Source organism: Cebus imitator, unplaced genomic scaffold, assembly GCF_001604975.1.
Source record: "Cebus imitator isolate Cc_AM_T3 unplaced genomic scaffold, Cebus_imitator-1.0 Scaffold59, whole genome shotgun sequence".
NCBI lineage: Eukaryota > Metazoa > Chordata > Mammalia > Primates > Cebidae > Cebus > Cebus imitator.
The window spans coordinates 1,228,080-1,248,100 of record NW_016107374.1 but is presented as its reverse complement, the minus strand read 5'-3'; the positions used below and the strand labels follow the sequence as shown (position 1 = coordinate 1,248,100).

The following is a 20,021-nucleotide window of genomic DNA, read 5'->3' as shown; positions in this document are numbered from 1 at the left end:
GAATAAATGATGAGAGGCTAGGTATGGTGGCTTATGCCTGTAATCCCAGCAGTTTGGGAGGCCGAGGCAGGAGTATCACCTTAGGTCAGGAGTTCAAGACCAGCCTGGCCAGCATGGTGAAACCCCACCTCTACTAAAAATACCCAAAAAAATTAGCCACGCTTGTTGGCACACACCTGTAATCCCAGCTACTTGGGAGGCTGAAGCAGGAGAATTGCTTGAACCTGGGAGGTGGAGGTTGCAGTGAGCCGAGATTGCACCATTGTGCTCGAGTCTGGGCAACAAGAGTGAAATTCTGTCTCAAAAAAAAAAAAAAAAGAAAGAAATGATGAGATTAGGTCATGCTGATCATCATCATAAAAATAATAGTGAAGGCCGGGCACGGTGGCTCACACCTGTAATCCCAGGACTTTGGGAGGGCGAGGCGGATGGATCACAAGACAGGTGTTCAAGACCAGCCTGGCCAAGATGGTGAAACCCTGTCTCTACTAAAAATACAAAAATTAGCTGGGTGTGGTGACAAGTGCCTGTAATTCCAGCTACTTAGGAGGTTGAGGCAGAGAATTGTTTAAACGCGGGAGATGGAGATTGCAGTGAGCTGAGGTCATGCCTCTGCACTCCAGCCTGGACGACAGAGTGAGACCCCATCCGCCAATCATAATAATAATTAATAATAATGGTGAAAACCCCAGCAAGCCCGCGTGGAGCGCCTACTTTACGTGGAGCCTTGGATGTACATTGTCTCATTGAACCTTGTCATGAGCCCCATTTGACAGAACAGGAGACCGGGCCTTTCCTGGTTGTCCAGCTGGTAAGCAATGAGGTGAGGATCTGAACTCGAAGCACATGCCTGGGAGGCGAGGGTGTAGAAGCATCCAGCATTTGCCATCCATTTGTTTTCTCCGCCTCAAGTCCGAGTCGTGGCTGTGGCTCGTGGAGCCAGGGGTGTGGGGTGGAGAGCTGTCATGGAAATAATGTGCAGGGACAGCTCACCCGGCTCACCCACCTCCTCCTGGAGATTTGCATTTGTGCTGGGGTGTGCACGGGTTGCTGCCTTCCAGCAGTGATGAAGGACATAGATCCTGGTGGAGGAAATTCTTGAAAAGTCAAAAGCATTCTAGACCAAACAAAGGAAAACAGGAAGCTTGCGTGGTTTGAATTGACTGGGAGACCATGCAGTCAGGATTTATGGGGCATCTGATGAGTGGGAGCCCGGATCCTGGCTTGCTGCGGGTACAGGAAATGCTGGAAGTGTCAGAGGGGCCGCCGACAGTTCTGCAGTGAGGCTGCGGGTGATCAGCGCCAAGCCTTTGGTGTACCCTCTGCACGGGCAGCAGCCAGCCTGGCCCCAGGAAGGACAAGGGCTGGGGAGGTGGACCAACCTGGTTGGGTTTCTGGCGGGATGACATGAGCCAGCTCAAAGGCACCATGATACCTCCTTTTCGGGGCTGTTATAATGATCAGAGATTGGCTGGGTGAGTTCTTTTTTTTTTTTTTTTTTTTTTTTTTTTGTGTCGTTTTTTTTTTTTTTTTTTTTTTTTGAGACGGAGTTTCGCTCTTGTTACCCAGGCTGGAGTGCAATGGCGCGATCTCGGCTCACCGCAACCTCCGCCTCCTGGGTTCAGGCAATTCTCCTGCCTCAGCCTCCTGAGTAGCTGGGATTACAGGCACGCGCCACCATGCCCAGCTAATTTTTTGTATTTTTAGTAGAGACGGGGTTTCACCATGTTGACCAGGTTGGTCTCGATCTCTTGAGCTCGTGATCCACCCGCCTCGGCCTCCCACAGTGCTGGGATTACAGGCTTGAGCCACCGCACCCGGCCTGGCTGGGTGAGTTCTAATTGCAGCACTTTGGGAGACCAAAGTGGGTGGATCACCTGAGGCCAAGGGTTCAAGACCAGCCTGGCCAACATGGTAAAACCCGTCTCTACTAAAAATACAAAAATTAGCCAGGTGTGGGGGCTGGCGCTTGTAGTCCCAGAGACTGGGGAGGCTGAGGCAGGGGAATCACTTGAACCCAGGAGGCGGAGGTTGCAGTGAGCCGAGATTGTGATACTGCACTCTAGTCTGGGCAACAGAGCAAGTCTCTGTTTCAAAAAAAGAAAAAAGATAGCTCCAAAATTTGTTAAAGACATTGGTGAGTAGAAGTCAGTAGTGACTAAAATCCTTATTCACAAGCAACGCCCAGAGAGCGGCCGAATCTGTGGCCTCGGTTTCTCTGTCTGCACATGGAGGGTTACCCTGGCTGATGCCTCACCTTCTTTTATTTCAGTAGGTATTAATCATAGCGGCTTCCTGTTATGGGCTAAATTGTGTCTTCCCAAAATCCACCTGGTGAAGTCCTAACCCCCAGTGTCTCGGAATGTGACTCCATTTGGAGACAAGGACTTTACAAGGTGATACGGTTAAATGAGGTCATTCGGGTGGACTGTCATCCACTCGGACTGGTGTCCTTCGAGGAAGAGGCGAGGACGCAGACACACACACAGGGAAGGCTGACGGGACACAGGGAGAAGAGGGCATCTGCAGGCTCAGGAGCGGGGCTGCAGAAGGGACCCACTGCCGTCTGAGATCCACCCGGAGAGGGAGTTCCTTCTCTCTTTATGGGAAGTGTGGGTGCAAGCCCAGACTCTGTGGCTCTGGACTTGTTTCTGGTGGTGCTTGCTTCATCACGAGGGGCCTTGGGAAATTCTGGCTAGATATCGTGAGCTTCCATATGACAGTATCCCTGGAACATGTGGTTCAATGCCCGGGACACCACTCAAGGGTCCCCAGATGCCAGTGACTGGCCAATTGTGTCACTTAGGCCCCGAGAGGCCCATTGACTCATCCCAGTGGACACACAGGCCAGAGGCCACATACCTGTCCTACGTGCCTCTCAAGTGAGACACTGAGCCGCCCGGCTCTGCCTCTGTTACTGTCCTGTGGTACCAGGTGCTGTCTGCTGCCCTCCAGCCATTCCTGCGGGCTTCCCCTTTATCCTGTTGTCATTGGCCATGCAGTCTGTGCCAATCAGACGCTGAGCCTGGGCTCCAGCTCACAGTGAGATGGAGCCCATGTAAGCGTTCAGCAGGCAGGTTGTGGGGTCCTCCTGTGAGCAGCCCCCCGCCCCCCCAGCCTTCCCAGTCTGTAGAGGTCAGAGCTCCTGTCTGGGTGAGGCCAGGACTGCAGGTGGGGGGTATGGCCAGCAGCACAGTGATGCTGATGAAGGACCTTTCTAATGAGTTTTGTACAGATTATCATTTTTAACAAAGGCAGGGAAGGGATAGGGTAGATCAGAAATCAAATCTGATTTACAAGAATCCTCTTAATAGTGATATTTAAAAGATGCAAGGAAACAAGGATCACTGACCACCTGGTTTGTCTGTTCTGTTAGCCAGTTATTTTTTCTTTCTTTTCTTTTTTTGAGACGGAGTCTCACTCTGTCCCCCAGGCTAGAGTGCAGTGGCTCGATCTCAGCTTGCTGCAGCCTCCACCTTCCGGGTTCAAGCGATTCTCTTGCCTCAGCCTCTGATTAGCTGAGATTACAGGCGAATCCCACCATGCCTTGGTAGAGATGGGTTTTCACCAAGTTGGGCAGGCTGGTCCGGAATTCCTGGCCTTGACCTCCCAAAATGCTAGGATTATAGACACGAGCCACTGTGCCCAGCCGAGTTCTCTTCTTTTGAAGTGGCATTCTGTGAGGCTCACCAGCTGAAGTAAAATCAGTTTTTGTTCATTCAACAAATCTTTATTGGTTCTTGATGCTCAGGAAGAGGCAGGATGAAAGCCATGGGCAGGCAAGCCCAGGCGAGCCGTCCTGTGCAGAAGTCGAGGGTGTGAGGCCCTAAGGGTCCCTTGGGGCCCAAAGGAGGGGGCGTTAGCTCCCCCAGTGGATGAGAGGCTCAGAGAGGACTCCAGGGAGAGTCTAACCTCTCTGCAACCATGGGCTCTAGCCAGGCGGGGGTTAAGCAGCCTGCAGCTTCAACAAGGACACTTTCGAGGTGGTCAGGAGATGGCAGCTTTGATGTTTTCCCATCATATATCATCTTGACTCCAGGTCTCCACCAAGGCCCAACATTCCTTGGGATCCAGATCTAAATCCACCAAAACCTTGGATTAGATTAAACCCACGTGCCCTTCAGCGTCTTTTGGAGGAATTTGGACACACGCAGTGAAGGCTAAAGCAGGTCCCTAGCTGACATTTTCCAGCCCAGCACCTCTCTGACCCCTTCTTTATTTTGCAAATCTCACTGAGGGCCTGCTACGTGCCAGGCTCCATTCTGGGGAGTGTGGAGACATCGATGAATGGAATCCGCGATGTCCCCTGGCCTCAGGGATACAGAATGTAAAGGAAGTAATAAATCAGTCTGATGGTTTGTAGGAAGACAGGATGAGCCGTGGGGGAGACAGGGACAGATGGGGCTTCTGCTCATGGTGGGTTTACAGTTTTAGACAGAGCTGTGGGGATGGCCTCACTGTGCCAGGACTTGAAGGGGGCAAGGGAGTGGGGAGCATGGAAAGTGGGAAGAGCATCCTAGGCCGAGGGAACAGCCAGTGTGAGAGCCCAGAGTCGCAGAGTGGCACAGCAGGGGAGCCAGGGTGGCTGGACTGGGGTGAGCGAGGGCCAGTCCCCATAGAGGCCGAGGGGGTGGGGTTGAGCCTGAGGCAGCTGGACACCCAGCAGTTCCTGGGACACTAGGTTGCTTCCACCTTTAAGGTGTTGTAAATAATACTGCTGTGAGGCAGGGCGAGGTGGCTCATGGCTATAATCCCAGCACTCTGGGAGGCCGAGGCAGGCGGATCACTTGAGATCAGAAGTTTGAGACCATCCTGGCCAACATGGTAAAACCCCGTCTCTACTAAAAATGCAAAAAAGTAGCTGGGCATGGTGGCGGGTGCCTGCAACCCCAGCCACTCATGAGGCTGAGGCAGGAGAATCTCTTGAACCCAGGAATCGGAGGTTGCAGTGAGCCAAGATTGCACCATTGCACTCCAGCCTGGGTGACCGAGCAAGACTCTGTCTCAAAAAAAAAAACAAAAAAAAAAAAACAGAAAAGACTGCTGTGAACATGGGTGTGCACGTGTCTGTGTGAGTCCCTGCTGTTAGCTCTTTGGCTGTACCCAGCAGTGGGATTGCTGGGCCCCGCGGTTTTTCCGTGTTTAATTTTGTGAGGAACTGCGCTTCGACCTTTTCCATTCCCACCAGCAATGCACGCGGGTTCCAGCTTCTCCACATCCTCACTAACGCTTGGATTTTCCGGCCAGCCAGTGTTTTTTGAATGGATGCACACGTGTCTGCTGGTTGTCTCTGGCAGTTTCGTGAAATGCCTGTTATTTGCAAATCCACCGAAAGCATGAGTGAAATGTGTGCCAGCTCAGCTTGGTAATTCCATCCGGAGCCTGAAGGCAGTTCTGGAGACAAACAGGCTGCTGGGTGCCCACGTCCGGCCCCCCAGGGAAGGCTGGGGGAAGGGATGCTGGCGGCTGCCATTTCTGTGCAGAGGCGACCTGGCTGTCAGTGCCGAGAGGCTGGGGAGACCCCACCCTCTCTCCTGGAGGCATGGGTTGGGCGGCTCTTCCTGCCCTTGCTGGCTTTGGCTGGAGCTGGGGTGATTTTGGGTTGGTGGGGGGCCACCTGTGACACACTCCTCTCCTGCTCATCGCCTTCGGAGCCCGCCCACGCCAGCCTCTAGCTGTCACACCTCATGGTTGTGTCGGAGGAGCTGATTTTGGGACCTCGACCCCCCGGCTACACAAGCTCTGGGTTTTTGAGGACTTCTCCCCAGAGCCCCGGCAGGGCTGGGAGGCGTGGGCCGTGCCGCTAGATGCCATGGCAGCAACCAGGGACTCTCAGAAGCTGTTCGCTCTGAGCCTGAGGCCTGAGCTTGAGGCCGGGATGAGTGCTGAGGAGAGCCCAGCCTGATAAAGGGACAAAAGGTCGGGCCCAGAGTGAGCCCCCGGCCACTTTTTGTTTTTCAAATCCGAAGGAACGTTCTGCGGGTGAGGCCCAGTACTCACAGGAGTGATAGTGGCTCTGGTGGCAAAACTGGGGCTCCTGACTCTGGCTCCAGACGCCACTTCTGCGTTCAGGCTTTCTTTGTTTTTTTTTTTTTTTTTTTAAAAAAAAAAAGAGGCTGGGTGCGGTGGCTCAAGCCTGTAATCCTAACACTTTGGGAGGCCAAGGTGGGTGGATGACCTGAGGTCAGGAGTTTGAGACCAGCCTGGCCAACATAGTGAAACCCCATCTCTACAAAAATACAAAAATTAGCCGGGTGTGGTGGTGCGTGCCTGTAGTCCCAGCTACTCGGGAGGCTGAGGCAGGACAATTGCCTCAACTTGGGAGGTGGAGGTTGCAGTGAGCCAAGATCGCACCACTGCACTCCAGCCTGGGCCACAGAGACTCCATCTCAACAAAGAAAGAAAAAAAGAAACAGGGTCTCCCCACGCTTGCTGCCCAGGCTGGTCTCAAACCCCTGAGTCAAGTGGCCTTCCCCCTCATCCTTCCAGCGTGCTGGCGTGACAGGCATGACCCACTTCGCCCGGCCACGCTTTTCTAAAACGCTAATTGAGCCCCTTCTGTATGCCGTGCACTATGTGTTTCTCTCTCTGTCTGTGGGAGCAGGGAAGGGGAGGCTCAAAGGTGAGAGCGCCCCATCCCCAAGGACCTCGTGCCCCGGGCCCCCTGCCCACAGAGCCTTGGCCCAGCCCGCCCCTCGCCCACAGGATGGTGCAGGAGCAGTGCTGCCACAGCCAGCTGGAGGAGTTGCACTGTGCCACGGGCATCAGCCTGGCCAACGAGCAGGACCACTGTGCCACATCCCACGGTGACAACACCAGTCTGGAGGCCACGTTTGTGAAGGTGAGAGCCAAAGGGCATGTGGGGTCGCTGCCTGTCCCCACTAGTCAGCAGACCCGGGCCCTCCCAGCTGAGCAGCACTGTCTGTCCGCGCTCCCCGCCCCAGGCCGCCTTTCCTTGTGAGCAGTGGGGGTTCCTGGGCCAGGAGGAAGGTGGAAAACCCGGGTCTTTTTCCTCCTCCCCTGTAGTCGTAAACCCCAGAGGACATCTGGGGCCGAGCCTCCCATGGGGAGTGGGGGTGAGGTGAGCTGGCCTTGCCCTGAGGATTGCCTGTCTCCAGGCTTTAGGCAGACGCAGAAGTCAAAGCAGGGCTCATCTTGGGCTTTCAGAATCTTCTCAGTTCAGGGTAGGCACCCCCACCCTACCCAGGAGGCTCCCAAGCTTCCCTACCCACAGACCAGTCAGGGTCCAGAGCTAAGAATGGGCCCTCACTAAGACCTCTAAGATATGACCTCTATAACCACTCTTAAAGAAACTGAGCTTCAGAGGCCCACCCTCCAAAATGGCCTCTCTAGAGTCCTGTCGGACCCCAAGGGGGTCCTGCCCTGGAGGTAAGCTGTGAGTAAATGGCACAGCCCTTTCCCGAGTGCTCCTGGGACCCTGTGTGCTGGCAGGTCACTCAGGACCTCCATGTCCGTGGAAGGGCTGTGTCTTTGCAAGAGGTGGAAAGGTGCCTGATAGCATTCCCGGTCTGAGCGCTGCCAGCAGACCCAAGGTGTCCGGGCCACCCCTCCCTTACCGCCGCCCAGGGAGGAAAGCAAGCCCAGCCGGGAGGAGCTCGGGCCAGAAGGAGCTCAGGTTGGAAAGCTGGGTTTTCTGCGGGAGGCGACAGATGACGAAAATGCATTCCCTGGAAGAAACCTCCTGTTCCCAGTTAGGAAGGTGATGGAATCATTTTAAGAAGCAAGAATCTGAATGAAGTCTGGATTCCAGGACGGGGTGTGAGGGCTCCTTTGTGGGGATTCTACACATAGATTGGGGTGTGGAGGGACGCCACGTGGAGGAATTAAGGTTCCCAAGCTCCCTGCCCACCTTGGCCTGGATAAGCTTTCACGGGGGCGGGGGAGGGGACTCTGGCCCAGGAGGGAGCTGGGTGGGGTGAGTGTGGGTTGGCCTGGTCAAGGGGTGCCTGGGAACCAGGACCTTGGGCATCTAATTACTGCCCCCCCCCATGCAAGGCTGGGCCTTGCAGATGCCGTCTGTCCGGCACACAGCTGTGCCCATGTCCCCAGGCTTGAGAGGTGTGGAAAAAGCAGAGAACATTCTAGCAGGAGTGGGAACAGATCGCTTTGGCAGATGAGCGATTTGTGTTTCCGGGAAGGATTACTCACACCCTAAAAGATGGACAAGGTGACTGGCACTCCCTGTGCTTTCTGGCAGCAGAGGGCGTAGAATAAGCAGTCTGGAAGACCTATCAGCGCCACAGAACCCAGGCAAAGCCACACCTCCCGGCTCCTGCTGGGGACTGTTTGGGAAGTTCTGAGCCCCTCTTAGGGTAACCATTTAATAAAGACTGAGCAGGGCTTTTCATGTGTCAGGGCAGATGTTGCCTCAGAGACTCAGATGTGAGGCTGCAGGGACTTGGAGGTGAGGTAAGTATTGGGACCTGGGTCCAGGTGACAGACAGCGACCTGTCCTTTGACCTTGCTTGATGACTTGTCTTGAAGTCCCTGTGCTTTCAAATGCACAGTGCAATTCCTGCTGCTAGAACCCCCCTAACTCAAAAAGGGAGAGGCGAGGTGCAACATGTCATTCTTCCGGGCATGGTAGTGTAATCTCAGACCACGCAGAAGGAACAAACCTTCAGAGCTTGCGTGTGATGCTATGAGAAGCTCCCTCTTCCTGGAGGTGTGTGAGCAGAGCCGGGTGGTCACTGGGCAGGGCAGGGATGTTGAGGCGGGCAATCCCGTGTCGGTGTAGGGAGGGGAGGTGGAGGCCAGGCCCTTTAAGGTTCCTTTAAAAACTGGGACCTAGACGGTTTAGGGCGGGGGATGGGCTTGCTTTGCTCTTTGCTGCCACTGTTTAGAAGTGGTATCTAAGCCAGACATGAGTCGTCACTCTCCAGGTTGTGTGGACAAGGGGCTGAGAGGCAATCCCCTGAGGCCTCTTGGGCCCCACTGGGCTGTCTGCCCAGCTCCTCCATCTGGAGTCCCCACCTGTGTTTGCAGAGGTGCTGCCATTGCTGTCTGCTGGGGCGGGCGGCCCAGGCCCAGGGCCAGAGCTGCGAGTACAGCCTCATGGTCGGCTACCAGTGTGGGCAGGTCTTCCGGGCGTGCTGCGTCAAGAGCCAGGAGTCCACAGACTTGGACGTCAGGGGCATCCAAGAAATGGGTAATTTTTTCCCTTCCTTCCCTTGTGGGCAGTGTATTAAGGTTCTCCAGGATGTGTGTATAGAACGAGAGTGGAGAGAGAGAGATTTTAAGGACTTGGCTCACGTGATTGTGGGGGCTGGCAGGTCAAAACTTTGTAGGGCATGCCGGCAGGCTGGAGCCCCAGGGAAGGAGGGGCATTGCAGCTGGAGTTCAAAGGCCGTGTGCTGGCAGAACGCTGCCTTCCCTGAGGGAGGGCAGTCTTTTTTCTCTTAAGGCCTTCAGCTGATTGGGTGGGGCCCACCCACGTTATGGAAAATGATCTGCTTTTCTCGGTGTCAACAGACTTACTAATCTCTTTTCCTTTTTTGAGACAGAGTCTCGCTCTGGCACCCAGGCTGGAGCACAGTGCAGTGTGGTGTGATCTCAGCTCACTGCAACCTCTGCCCCCCAGGTTCAAGCAATTCTTGTGTCTCAGCCTCCCGAGTAGCTGGGATTACAGGCGTGCACCACCACACCTGGCTAATTTTTGTATTTTTAATAGAGATGGGGTTTCACCATGTTGGCCAGGCTGGTCTCGAACTCCTGACTTCAGGCATTCGACCCACCTCGGCCTCCCAAAGTGCTGGATTACAGGCATGAGCCACCCAGCATGGCCAATATTAATCTCTAAAAAATAGCTTCACAGCAACATTCAGGCTAGTGTTTGACTAAATATTAGGGTACCGTAGCTCAACCAAATTAACACTTAAACCATTACAGGTAACGTGAGCATCCACATCACCATTGCCTTAACTCAGCACAGGCTGACCCTGGTTGTCAGAGCCATTTGTGTTTGTGACCTCATCTGAGAGCCACTGTCCTGGAGTGACGCTGAGTGCTTGCAGTTTGGGATCGGACAAATCCGTGCTCCGTCCCAGTCCTAACGTGTACCTTGGTGAAGTGGGGATAGTTGCAGTCCTATTTCATCAGGTTGCTGGGAGGATGGAGTGGGAGATTGGGTGTCAAGTGTTGGGTGCAGCACCTGACCCCATAAGCATCTACCTTCACCATCTCCCCTTGTCCCCTCAGCCGCCTGGGGCAGCGGAGGTAGTTGGCCTTGCTCTCACTTTGTGGGTGCAGTCTGATGCTCAAGATCACGTGGCTGACACGTGGAGGATGGAGACCCTGGCCTTCCACCTCCTGGCCAGTGCCCTCTCCATCTGGAGACGATGACCTATGTGACATATGGGGAGCAGCCAGGGGCCATTGCTCATCAATAGCTGGCTATGCTCTATCAAATCACAGATACTTACTCAGCAAAGGGTGGTGTGACCCCGAGAGCAGCTTCAAGAGCGCTCTCAGCTGCGTGCCTCCCAGTTCTGTGTCCTCACCTTGCTTTTCTCCAAAGGCTTGGGCGTGGTTCTATCACAGGGTTCAGGAGAGACTTCGTGGCTGTCCAGTGGTCTCTTACACGTATGCCATGGTTTGTTGTGCTGTAAGGGAGTTAACCTGGAAGAAGGCAGGGCTCCGCCTGGGCCAAGCTTGCTGTGCAGGTTTCGGCCTGTTCTTTCCTCTCTCTGAGCTTCGTCCCCACTCTCTTAAAAAATAAGGAGGCACAAGCTGGGCACAGTGGCTCACGCCTGTAATCCCAGCACTTTGGGAGGCTGAAGTGGGTAGATCACCTGATGTCACGAGTTCGAGACCAGCCTGGCCAACATGGGGAAATCCTGTCTCTACTAAAAATACAAAAATTAATCAGGCGTGGTGGCAGGTACCTGTAACCCCAGCTACTCGGGAGGCTGAGGCAGGAGAATTGCTTGAACTTGGGAGGTGGTGGAGGTTGCAATGAGCCGAGATTGTGCCATTGCACTCCAGCCTAGGCAACAGAGTGCGACTCCATCTCAAAAATAAATAAAATAAAATAAAATAAATGGAGGCGGGAGGTGCCAGAAGGGGTGAAAGGGAAGAACTCACAGACCTGTACTCCCTAAGTCAAGGTGATGGCTGTAGGGTCCCAGGTCACACAGGGGACCCAGTCACCCGGGACCCATCCTTCACTTCCTCTTCTTAGTTTTTCAAGTCCAGGGCCCCATGGATGCCACTGAGATGATTTCACATGTCACAGTCTCCAAGAGGGGTCGGGGCCACATTCTGCCTCCTTCCTTGGCTTTTGAAATCAGAGATGACATTTTCATTTTAAACAAACCCAAACTATTTGTGCTGGTGGAGGATTTCTCCTATGTCTCCGGGGAGGATTTTCACTGATTTATATCTGCAGCGTGAGCAATCTCTGGGCTTTTCTGCGGCTCCAGATGTTTGTTTTATCTCTCCAGATGTTTCATCTCTCCTGTCTTTTATCTGCTTCTATCCTTGCTCCAGACTTTCCCTTGCATGCTTCCTCCTCTGGGAGAGCTTCCTGTCTTCACAGCTGCACTTTCCTCCCACTGCTGCCTGTGCCATGGACCCACTGTGTGTTTCCTGGGGGCCATGCAGAAGGACCCCAGACCAGTGTTGGCCTGCCACGAATAAGTACAGAAACGGAGAGTGACCTTTACAAGTACACAAGAGCGTTTGACAGAATCAGTCAAGAGACACAAGTTTTTACTGTGTGCATCAGTTTAGACTCGGAGGGCGTGTCTTGGTCATTAGCAAGGCTGTGACTGCATTTGCCGAGATGATCGAGCAGTTTGGACCATGGGACAGCACCAGCCTGGCGTCAGTGATTACAGGCCTTTGTGTCTGTGCTCTTTCTCTTATAATTGATCCTTTTTTTTTTTTTGAAATGGAGACTCAAGCTTGTCACCCAGGCTGGAGTGCAGTGGCATGATCCTGGCTCGCTGCAACTCCACCTCCCGGGTTCAAGCAATTCTCCTGCCTCAGCTTTCCAAGTACCTGAGATTACAGGCACATGCCACCACACCCAGCTAATTTTTGTATTTTTAGTAGAGACAGGGTTTCACCATGTTGGCCAGGATGGTCTCAACCTCCTGACCTCAGGTGATTGCCTACCTCAGCCTCCCAAAGTGCTGGGATTATAGGCATGAGCCACATGCCCAGCCTATAATTGATTAGATTAGTTACACATTTGCAAGTGTAATTGTGTCTTAAAAAGGATACAGTTAATACTTAGCTGTCTATATAAGATGTTCAAATGGGCATTACTGCCTGATAGTGACAAGAAGGAAGATTGTTGGGAGTTTCTTCTAAGATAAGATGGGACCTTGTGTCTGGATCAATGTCTGACTTGGTCTTTTTCCCCCTTAGATAAGATTGTTGAGGTCGAGGAGGAACAAGAGGACCCATACCTGAATGACCGCTGCCGAGGTGAGACTTGGGTGTCTCCCATGAGCCATTTGTTGGTAGTTAAACAAACCCCAAGGGGCCAGCAGGGTGGCTCAGGCCTGTAATCCTAGAACTTTGGGAAGCCAAGGCAGGAGGATCCCTTGAGCCCAGGAGGTTGAGGCTGCAGTGAGCTATGACTGTACCTCTGCACTCCAGCCTGGGCGGCGGAGCTGGATCCTGTCAAAAACAAAACAAAACAAAAAAACCAAAACAAAACCCGGGAAACTGAATGCTGATCTCACTGGAAGTCGGAACCCAGGTTTTGCTCTGGTTTACCCTGGAAAGTGTCCTCTGGCTGGGAGCCACTTCCGCCCGGTGGAGTCGTGGACTCCCTGCTTCTTCCCTTTCCTTCCCACTTCCAGGTCTGGGGCTGGCTGGGAGGCCAAGGGTGGACTTAACTGAGGAGGGCCCTGGTGAGAGCTGGTGTGGAAAGCCTCCGGAAGGTAACAGAGGCCTCCCCCAGGCTAGGAGCCCTCACGGAGGAGGAGAGGGCTAAGTGTTTCCTGCCTTTGTGCCCCTGGGGCCCCAGCCACAGCTCTGTCACCATTGGTGACATTCATTGGCCTCACAAGGAGATGTTTGCAAAGTTAAGTAAGGACCTTGCAGGTTTGTTTTTCATATGATAAAGCTGTTTTTCTTTCATGGAACATTCTGGCATGTCTGGACCTGCAGATCTGCCCCACAGCTCTTTCAGTGGTTCGCCCTGTGGCTGGGGTGTTAATCAGGAACCAATTTAATCCCCAAATAGTGCAGTCAGTGTACAGTGACAGTCAGCCCAGAGGCCTGGTGGAAGGAGGAAGGGAGGGACCCAGAGCCCCAGAAAGCCTCAGGGATATGGGAGGGGCTTTCTGGGGAGGGGAGAGCTGGTCTGCAAGGAGGCAGGATTAGCTGGGAAAATAACCCTGAAAGGGTCCTCAGGGGGCCCTGAAGCCGTGCGAAGGGCACTGACCCACAGCAGCTGGGTGCTGGAGGGCAGTGGGCCGGGGAAGGAGGTGGGGTGAGAGGGTCAGAGGCAGGGACCCAAGAAACAAGTAGGCCGGCAGCAGTTAGAAGTGTGTGTCGTAGAATCTTTCCCTGGTCCAGGCATATCCTGATGAGGTTTGCAGTTTGAGCATCCCTCTGGCCGCCCTGTAGGAAGTGCAGGTTGTGGGGTGATACTGGGCTACGCAGGAAGACCAGGTAGAAGGAGGCTGTGGCCACAGCTAGGTGGGCAGCCCCGAGAGCTGAGGCCGTGGTAGTGGGCTTGGAGCAGCGGGACAGCTCGAGAGTTCAATGGGGGCAGGTACCTGAGGCCCATTTGGGGCCTGGCTTTCCACGTGGAACGCACACCCTCATGTCTGTGGCTGGTGGTGAGCTCCTCTCTGCCTCGCCCCTTCTGGGCCAACCCCAGCCTACAAAGGGCCCCCTGTACACCACCTGATTTTCCAGACAGGGAGGCTGGAACCTGAAGCAGCAGCCCCTCGGGGCTGTCCAGAGCCAGAGCATGGGGGTCTCCCATGAGGGCTGCAGGTGGGCTCCAGCCAGGTCAGCCTGCCTTGCTGGGTTTGTCTGCCCAGAAGGCGTTTTCTGTGACCCAGCCTGAACAGAGCTAGAAACCGCCGGGTGTCGGGTGTGTCCGGCCCTGGCTCACACACTCTGTGCTTCCAGGAGGCGGGCCCTGCAAGCAGCAGTGCCGGGACACGGGGGACGAGGTGGTCTGCTCCTGCTTCGTGGGCTATCAGCTGCTTTCCGATGGTGTCTCCTGTGAAGGTAATTGTCTCTGTCCCAGGCGCCAGCAAGACTGGCAGGTCACTGTACTTGGAAGCCTGTGCTGGACGTCTGAGCAGGGCCTGCCGTATACAACCAGACCCCAGTTGGGTGGAGAACAGCCCAGGACTCGCTTTCTCGTGCTCCCTGGAGTTTACAGCGCAGTGGCCCCTGCCAAGACTTCCCTCCAAGAGAATATAAGCACCGGGGTTGGGAAAGGGGACAGCTCCAGGATATGCTGAATGGCCTTGGGCACATCCCTCAGCCTGTCCTGGTCCCCTCGTCTGTGAGGTCGGGGAGATAGAAAAGATGCCCCCTGCTGTGGGCTTCTTGAGGACCACATCACTCCAGTCCCAGAAAAAGCAGTAGATAGGAAGGTTAGCAGGGGGGAAATCACTGCTTTCGACTCCATGCAGTCCACAGCCTGCACATGCGCACACGGTGGGCCTCAGCTCAGTTTGCGTGCGTGCAGGGAACCATTTCCACGGTGGCTTTGGCACATTTCCTTCTGAGGCTGTATTAGGATGGGTTGTTCTTGCCAGCCACTCCCTCACCGCCCTGGTCTCTCCTAGATGTCAATGAATGCATCACGGGCAGCCACAGCTGCCGGCTTGGAGAATCCTGCATCAACACCGTGGGCTCGTTCCGCTGCCAGCGGGACAGCAGCTGTGGGACTGGCTATGAGCTCACAGAGGACAACAGCTGCAAAGGTACAGCAGACCTGGTCTCCCAGGCGTAGATAGGCGCGGTGGGAGGGCAGCTCTGGGGTCTGGGCTCTCGTCCTGCGCCCTGTGTGGCTGCCCGGGCGACTGCCTGCTCATCTGCAGGAGGGAGGTGGTTATACCCACCAGACCAATATCCATGGTGTCTGGGCGGGTGAGATGGAAAGGGAGAGTGCTTGCCAGGAATGTTCAGAGCATTTAAGAAGTTGACAGCAGGGCACTGGTACCGGCTAGTCCAGCCATTAGGAAAGGTTTACGTTCTTATGGTGCAGAGTCAATGATGGCAGATTTGGATTTCTAAAAAGGCTTCGTGCATGATTATTTAAAATCAAGACCAGGGATGAATTTCAGGTGCTCACATGTACTTTCTACAAAAAAAAAAAACAAAACAAAAGAAAACAAAAAACCCCACAGCTGTTTGCACAACAGCTGCCTTCCATCTGATTCTAGGCTTCCTTGAAGTTCAAAGCATACCTCCTTCCACTGCATAAAAACATGACATTTCTGGCTGCCAGCCTTTTCCTGCCAAGCCATAGGTATTATTTGGCAGAGGGTGAGGCTCTGATGAGGCTCTTTTAGAACACAGTTTTTGCAGAGCGTTTCAAGCCTTTCCAAAGGACAAAACCACTTGTGTAAAAATGTCGCTTGCTCACTGTGTCATGAGGGTGACTTCAAAGCAAGGCACACCCTTCTGACCTCTGAGGGCCACAGAGCAAGTTCTCTCCCCCACACCCACGCACACTGGCTGGGTGGTTTGGACCCCAGGAACCCAGTGGCCAAGCCAGCTGTGTATACACACTTGACCATTTGACAGCCGTGAACTTCAAGGGAAGGGCAGCCCATCACATCCTATCGTGACTGTAACTCTTGTTAATATTTGGAATATGGTGAAGGGTTCAGAATGAATTTGTTTATAGAGACTGTGTTTGTTGCCACTAAGATAATTGCTCTGTGATCTAAACTAAACATACACTTAGCCTGAATGAATACTAATATATATATCTACCTGCCAGGAAAATGTCAGGGTGATTTATTATAACAGACAGTTTGCCTCATAAGAGCCTTGGGAAAAAAGTCCACTTTTTAAGTCTTTAGCAACTGGAGCATGATCTGGCTCAGTGAAGTCCTTTTTTGTGTATGATTTCTCTATTGGAATGTTGTGGGTGATAGTCTGAGTAATGAACATTAGTAAAAAACTTTCTTGTGATTTTAAAGTGTTGTAAGATGCTCTTTGACAGAACTCTTGCTAACCATTTCCTTTTTTTATGATGTACCAGATATTGACGAGTGTGAGACTGGTATTCATAACTGCCTCCCCGATTTTATCTGTCAGAATACTCTGGGATCCTTCCGCTGCCGACCCAAGCTACAGTGCAAGAGCGGCTTTATACAAGATGCTCTAGGCAACTGTATTGGTAAGACGTGTGCTGCCAGGATTAGTGGGGTATTCCAGGAAGGGCCAGCGATCGAGCCTCGGGCCAGGCTTCTGGACTCTGCGGGGCCGCATGGTGTTCAGAACAGGGGTTGGCACCTTTTCTGTAAAGGGCTGGACAGCAAATACAGCAAATACTATAGCCATTGTGGGCTGCATGGTCTCTGTCGCAATACTCAGCTCTGCTGTGGTAGTCAAAAGCAGCCAGGGGCTGTCTGTAAACAAATGGGTGTGGCTGTGTTCCAATAAAACTTTATTCACAAAAATAGGCAGCGGGCTGGGTTTGGCCCAGGGGCCACAGTTTCCCGACCTGGGTTTAGATGAAAGAGCCTGGGTTCTGGAGTTAGAGACATGTTATTTTAAACTGAGTGACCCAAGAAAATGACTTCTGAGCTTTACATTTTTTTCCTCTATAAAATGGGAGTAATCATAGTATCTGGCTTATAGACTTGAGGCCAGGATTATTAGGAACTTTCGAAGGTAGACAGGAAGCACTCAGTGAGTGGTGATTCCCTGCCACAGGTATTTAGCCTATTAAAAAATTATTTTAAAAAATACTTAGCTGGGCGCAGCAGGTCACGCCTGTAATCCTAGCACTTTGTGAGGCTGAGGCAGGAGGATTGCTGAGCCCAGGTGTTTGAGGCCAAGCTTGGGCAATATAGTGAGACCCCCATCTCTACAAACAATTAGCTGGGTGTGGTGGCGCACACCTATAGTCCCAGCTACTTGGGAGGCTGAGGTGGGAGGATCCCTTGAGCAGGGAAGTTGAGGCTGCAGTGAGCGGTGATCATGCCACTGCACTCCAGTCTGGGCAACAGAGCAAGACCCTGTCTGACACATAAAACAAAATATAAAAGTAAAAAATACTCTGTGATAGTATTTGAATTCAAAGAGGCAGAAAGTAGAAAGGCAGCGATGCCAGGCTCTGGGCAGGGTGGGGAACAGGGAGTGAGTGTTTCACGGGTGCACTTTCAGTTTAAGAAGATGAAACAGTACTGGAGATGGATGGGGTGTTGCTCGCACAGCGGTGTGACTGCACTAACGCCCCTGAACCCATCTACTTAAAACGGTTACGATGGCAAATTTTATGTTACATACTCATGTCGTTCACCACAGTAAGAAAAGAAACTCTGGCCAGGCGCGGTGGCTCACGCTTGCAATTTAAGCACCTTGGGAGGCTGAGGTGGGTGGATCACCTGAGATCAGGAGTTTGAGACCAGCCTGATCAACATAGTGAAACCCCGTCTCCACTGAAATACAAAAATTAGCTGGGCGGAGTGGTGGGCACCTGTAATCCCAGAGACTCGGGAGGCTGAGGCAGGAGAATCGCTTGAACCCGGAAGGCAGAGGTTGCAGTGAGCCAAGATTGCACCACTGTACTCCAGCCTGGGCGACAGAACAAGACTCTATCTCAAAAAAAAAGAAAGAAAACTTTTCTGGTATCAGAGATAGAGAAATACTAATATGAAAAGAGAGAATCCCATGTGAACTTGGTATGAATTTAGGAGATCTAGGTAAGACCGCTCACTCTAGAGGAGCAGTGTGGGCGCAGCTGGGGAGCTGGCCGGCCTGGGGTGCCGGTTCTGGAAAGACAGGAGGTGAGTCCTGCTTTCCCCTGGCCTTGTCAGGTTAACCACCTGGCTTAGGCCACTGCCATCAGTGCCAAAGTCCCGATCCACTGGCTTTCCCTTGGCCTCTACTCAGCAGATGCTCCTGCGTCTGCTGTTGAGGTCAGAGCTACTTTTTAGGAGAAAAGATGAGGACTCCCAGCTACAGATCACACTAGTCAGAACCTCCCTACCTGGAGTGCCCGCATCACCTCTCCTCTTGAAAGGCTGGTACTGCTGTGAGCAAGGAACTGTAAATTTCCCTCTTACTTCTATTTCAACTTTTTCTTAGAGAAATCTGTATCGATCATTTATTTGAAATAGTGGTTTGGACAGACAGCTCTTCCCCCACTGCAATTTTTTAACCGCTGAGATATTTAAAGACAAGTGGATGTGGCCGGGTGCGGTGGCTCACCTGAGGTCAGGAGTTCGAGACCAGCCTGACCAACATGGTCTCTACTAAAAATACAAAAATTAGCCAGGCGTGGTGGTGGGTGTGTGTAATCTTAGCTACACGGGAGGTGGAGGTTGCAGTGAGCCGAGATCGAGCCACTACACTCTAGCCTGCATGACAGAGCAAGACTCTGTCTCAGGAAAAAAAGGCTAAGTGGAACGGTGAACTCTTAGGACAGGAGCCTCATCTGAACCCCACCCCAGCTTTCCTTTGTTACAGCTTCCCTGTCATCCTCTGGGGGAGACTTCTTAGCTGGGGGGCTGTGGCTTGGCTGCCAGTTGGCCCCTCACCAGTCCCCTGCCAGCAGGGAGGGGGTGGTTGTCGCTCAGTGCAGTGGGTGGTGAGCAGGGAAGCCACGGGCTCTCCAGGGCCAGTGGGGAGAACAGTCCTGCTCAGACTTGCAGCCTGCTCAAAGGGGGCTCCAGAGGAGGCTGGCGTCTGCTGAGGACGGAAAGCCTGACTCATGGCAAAATCAGCCCCGATTTCCACCAAGAGGCAGCGTTTGCAAGTCTCAACCTAGCTCTGACTTTCCTCTCTAGAGGGCACAGCACTGCGTAGGGGCTGAGGCTTGGGAGCTGTCCCCTCACTGTCCTTCCAGGACTGGCAAGCAGGCTGTGGGCTGAAGCCCAGCCTGGCGGCACTGAGTTGTTCCATGCCGTCTCCCTGGGTCTTCAGTGACAGCATCCAAAGCCAAATGCTCAGCTCCCACAGGGTCCCCCCTTCGGATGGGGGTGGGATTCCCCTTTTCATGTGCTCTCAATCCTTGCAATCAAGCTCAGGATTCATGGTTTTAAAAGATGTCTATTTATGTCAACAACTATGTATGTCTTTACTTAACAAAAAGCAAACAAAACCTCAGTGTGGGAAGTAGACACTCCCCCCCTGCCTGATCCTGCCTGCCTCTTGGCAGCTCCGTGAAACCTTCTGGGCTCTGCTCCCTTGAGACTTTTTGTTTTTTTTATGAAAATGGGGCCGGACTGTTCTGCCACTTGCTTTTTTCCCCCACTTGACAGGGTATTTAGAAATCATTTCATGTCAGCAACTTTATGTTATCTTTTTAAAAATGACTGCATCAGCAGAAATAATTCTTTCTAAGGAGAAAATCTATCAAGATAGAAGATAGTTTCAGCCATCTGGGAGAGGGCTGAAAAGGCTCTATGTCAGGTCCTGGTCCCCCAGCACCGTCCTGGGTCTTCTCCTCCCACACCTGTGCCCATGGTACCTGCTCCCACACCCGGGAACAGCATGGCCCATGGTGGCAAGTGCTGCTCCCTTGTGTAGCCAGAATCCATCTTCCTGGAGTTCCTAGAGCCAGCATGGGGCCCCAAGAGCACATCCGAGCCTCCTGCCTATAGCAGAAGAGCTCCTCCTGCAGGGCTAGCACAAGGGATGAGTCAGGGTCCCCAAAAGCAGAGTTCTTTGCCTCCGTCACAGATGGAGAATTTTCTAGGACCTTAAGGTGGGATCACCAAGGGTTTTGAGACCAGCTTGGCTTTGCTGGGTTTTCTTTGCTCTTTTTCTTCGAATCCCCTCCTCCTGCTGCTTGCTGTCTTCCTTTCTTCTTCTTCTTCTTTTTTTTTTTTTTTTTT

At 53.0% G+C, this 20,021-nt stretch overlaps 1 protein-coding gene across 4 annotated transcripts in view; it reads left to right on the top strand.

The window, feature by feature from the left end:
- The window catches only part of FBLN1 (fibulin 1), a 92,534-nt gene that overhangs the window by 14,816 nt on the left and 57,697 nt on the right, over positions 1–20,021 (top strand). For all 4 annotated transcript variants that reach the window (XM_017529471.2, XM_017529469.2, XM_037738899.1 and 1 more), the window contains exons 3-8: positions 6,706–6,841; positions 9,007–9,169; positions 12,394–12,453; positions 14,119–14,220; positions 14,790–14,927; positions 16,217–16,354. In XM_017529471.2, coding sequence (XP_017384960.1) covers positions 6,706–6,841; positions 9,007–9,169; positions 12,394–12,453; positions 14,119–14,220; positions 14,790–14,927; positions 16,217–16,354 — 737 coding nt within the window. The remainder of the gene's footprint in view (positions 1–6,705; positions 6,842–9,006; positions 9,170–12,393; positions 12,454–14,118; positions 14,221–14,789; positions 14,928–16,216; positions 16,355–20,021) is intronic.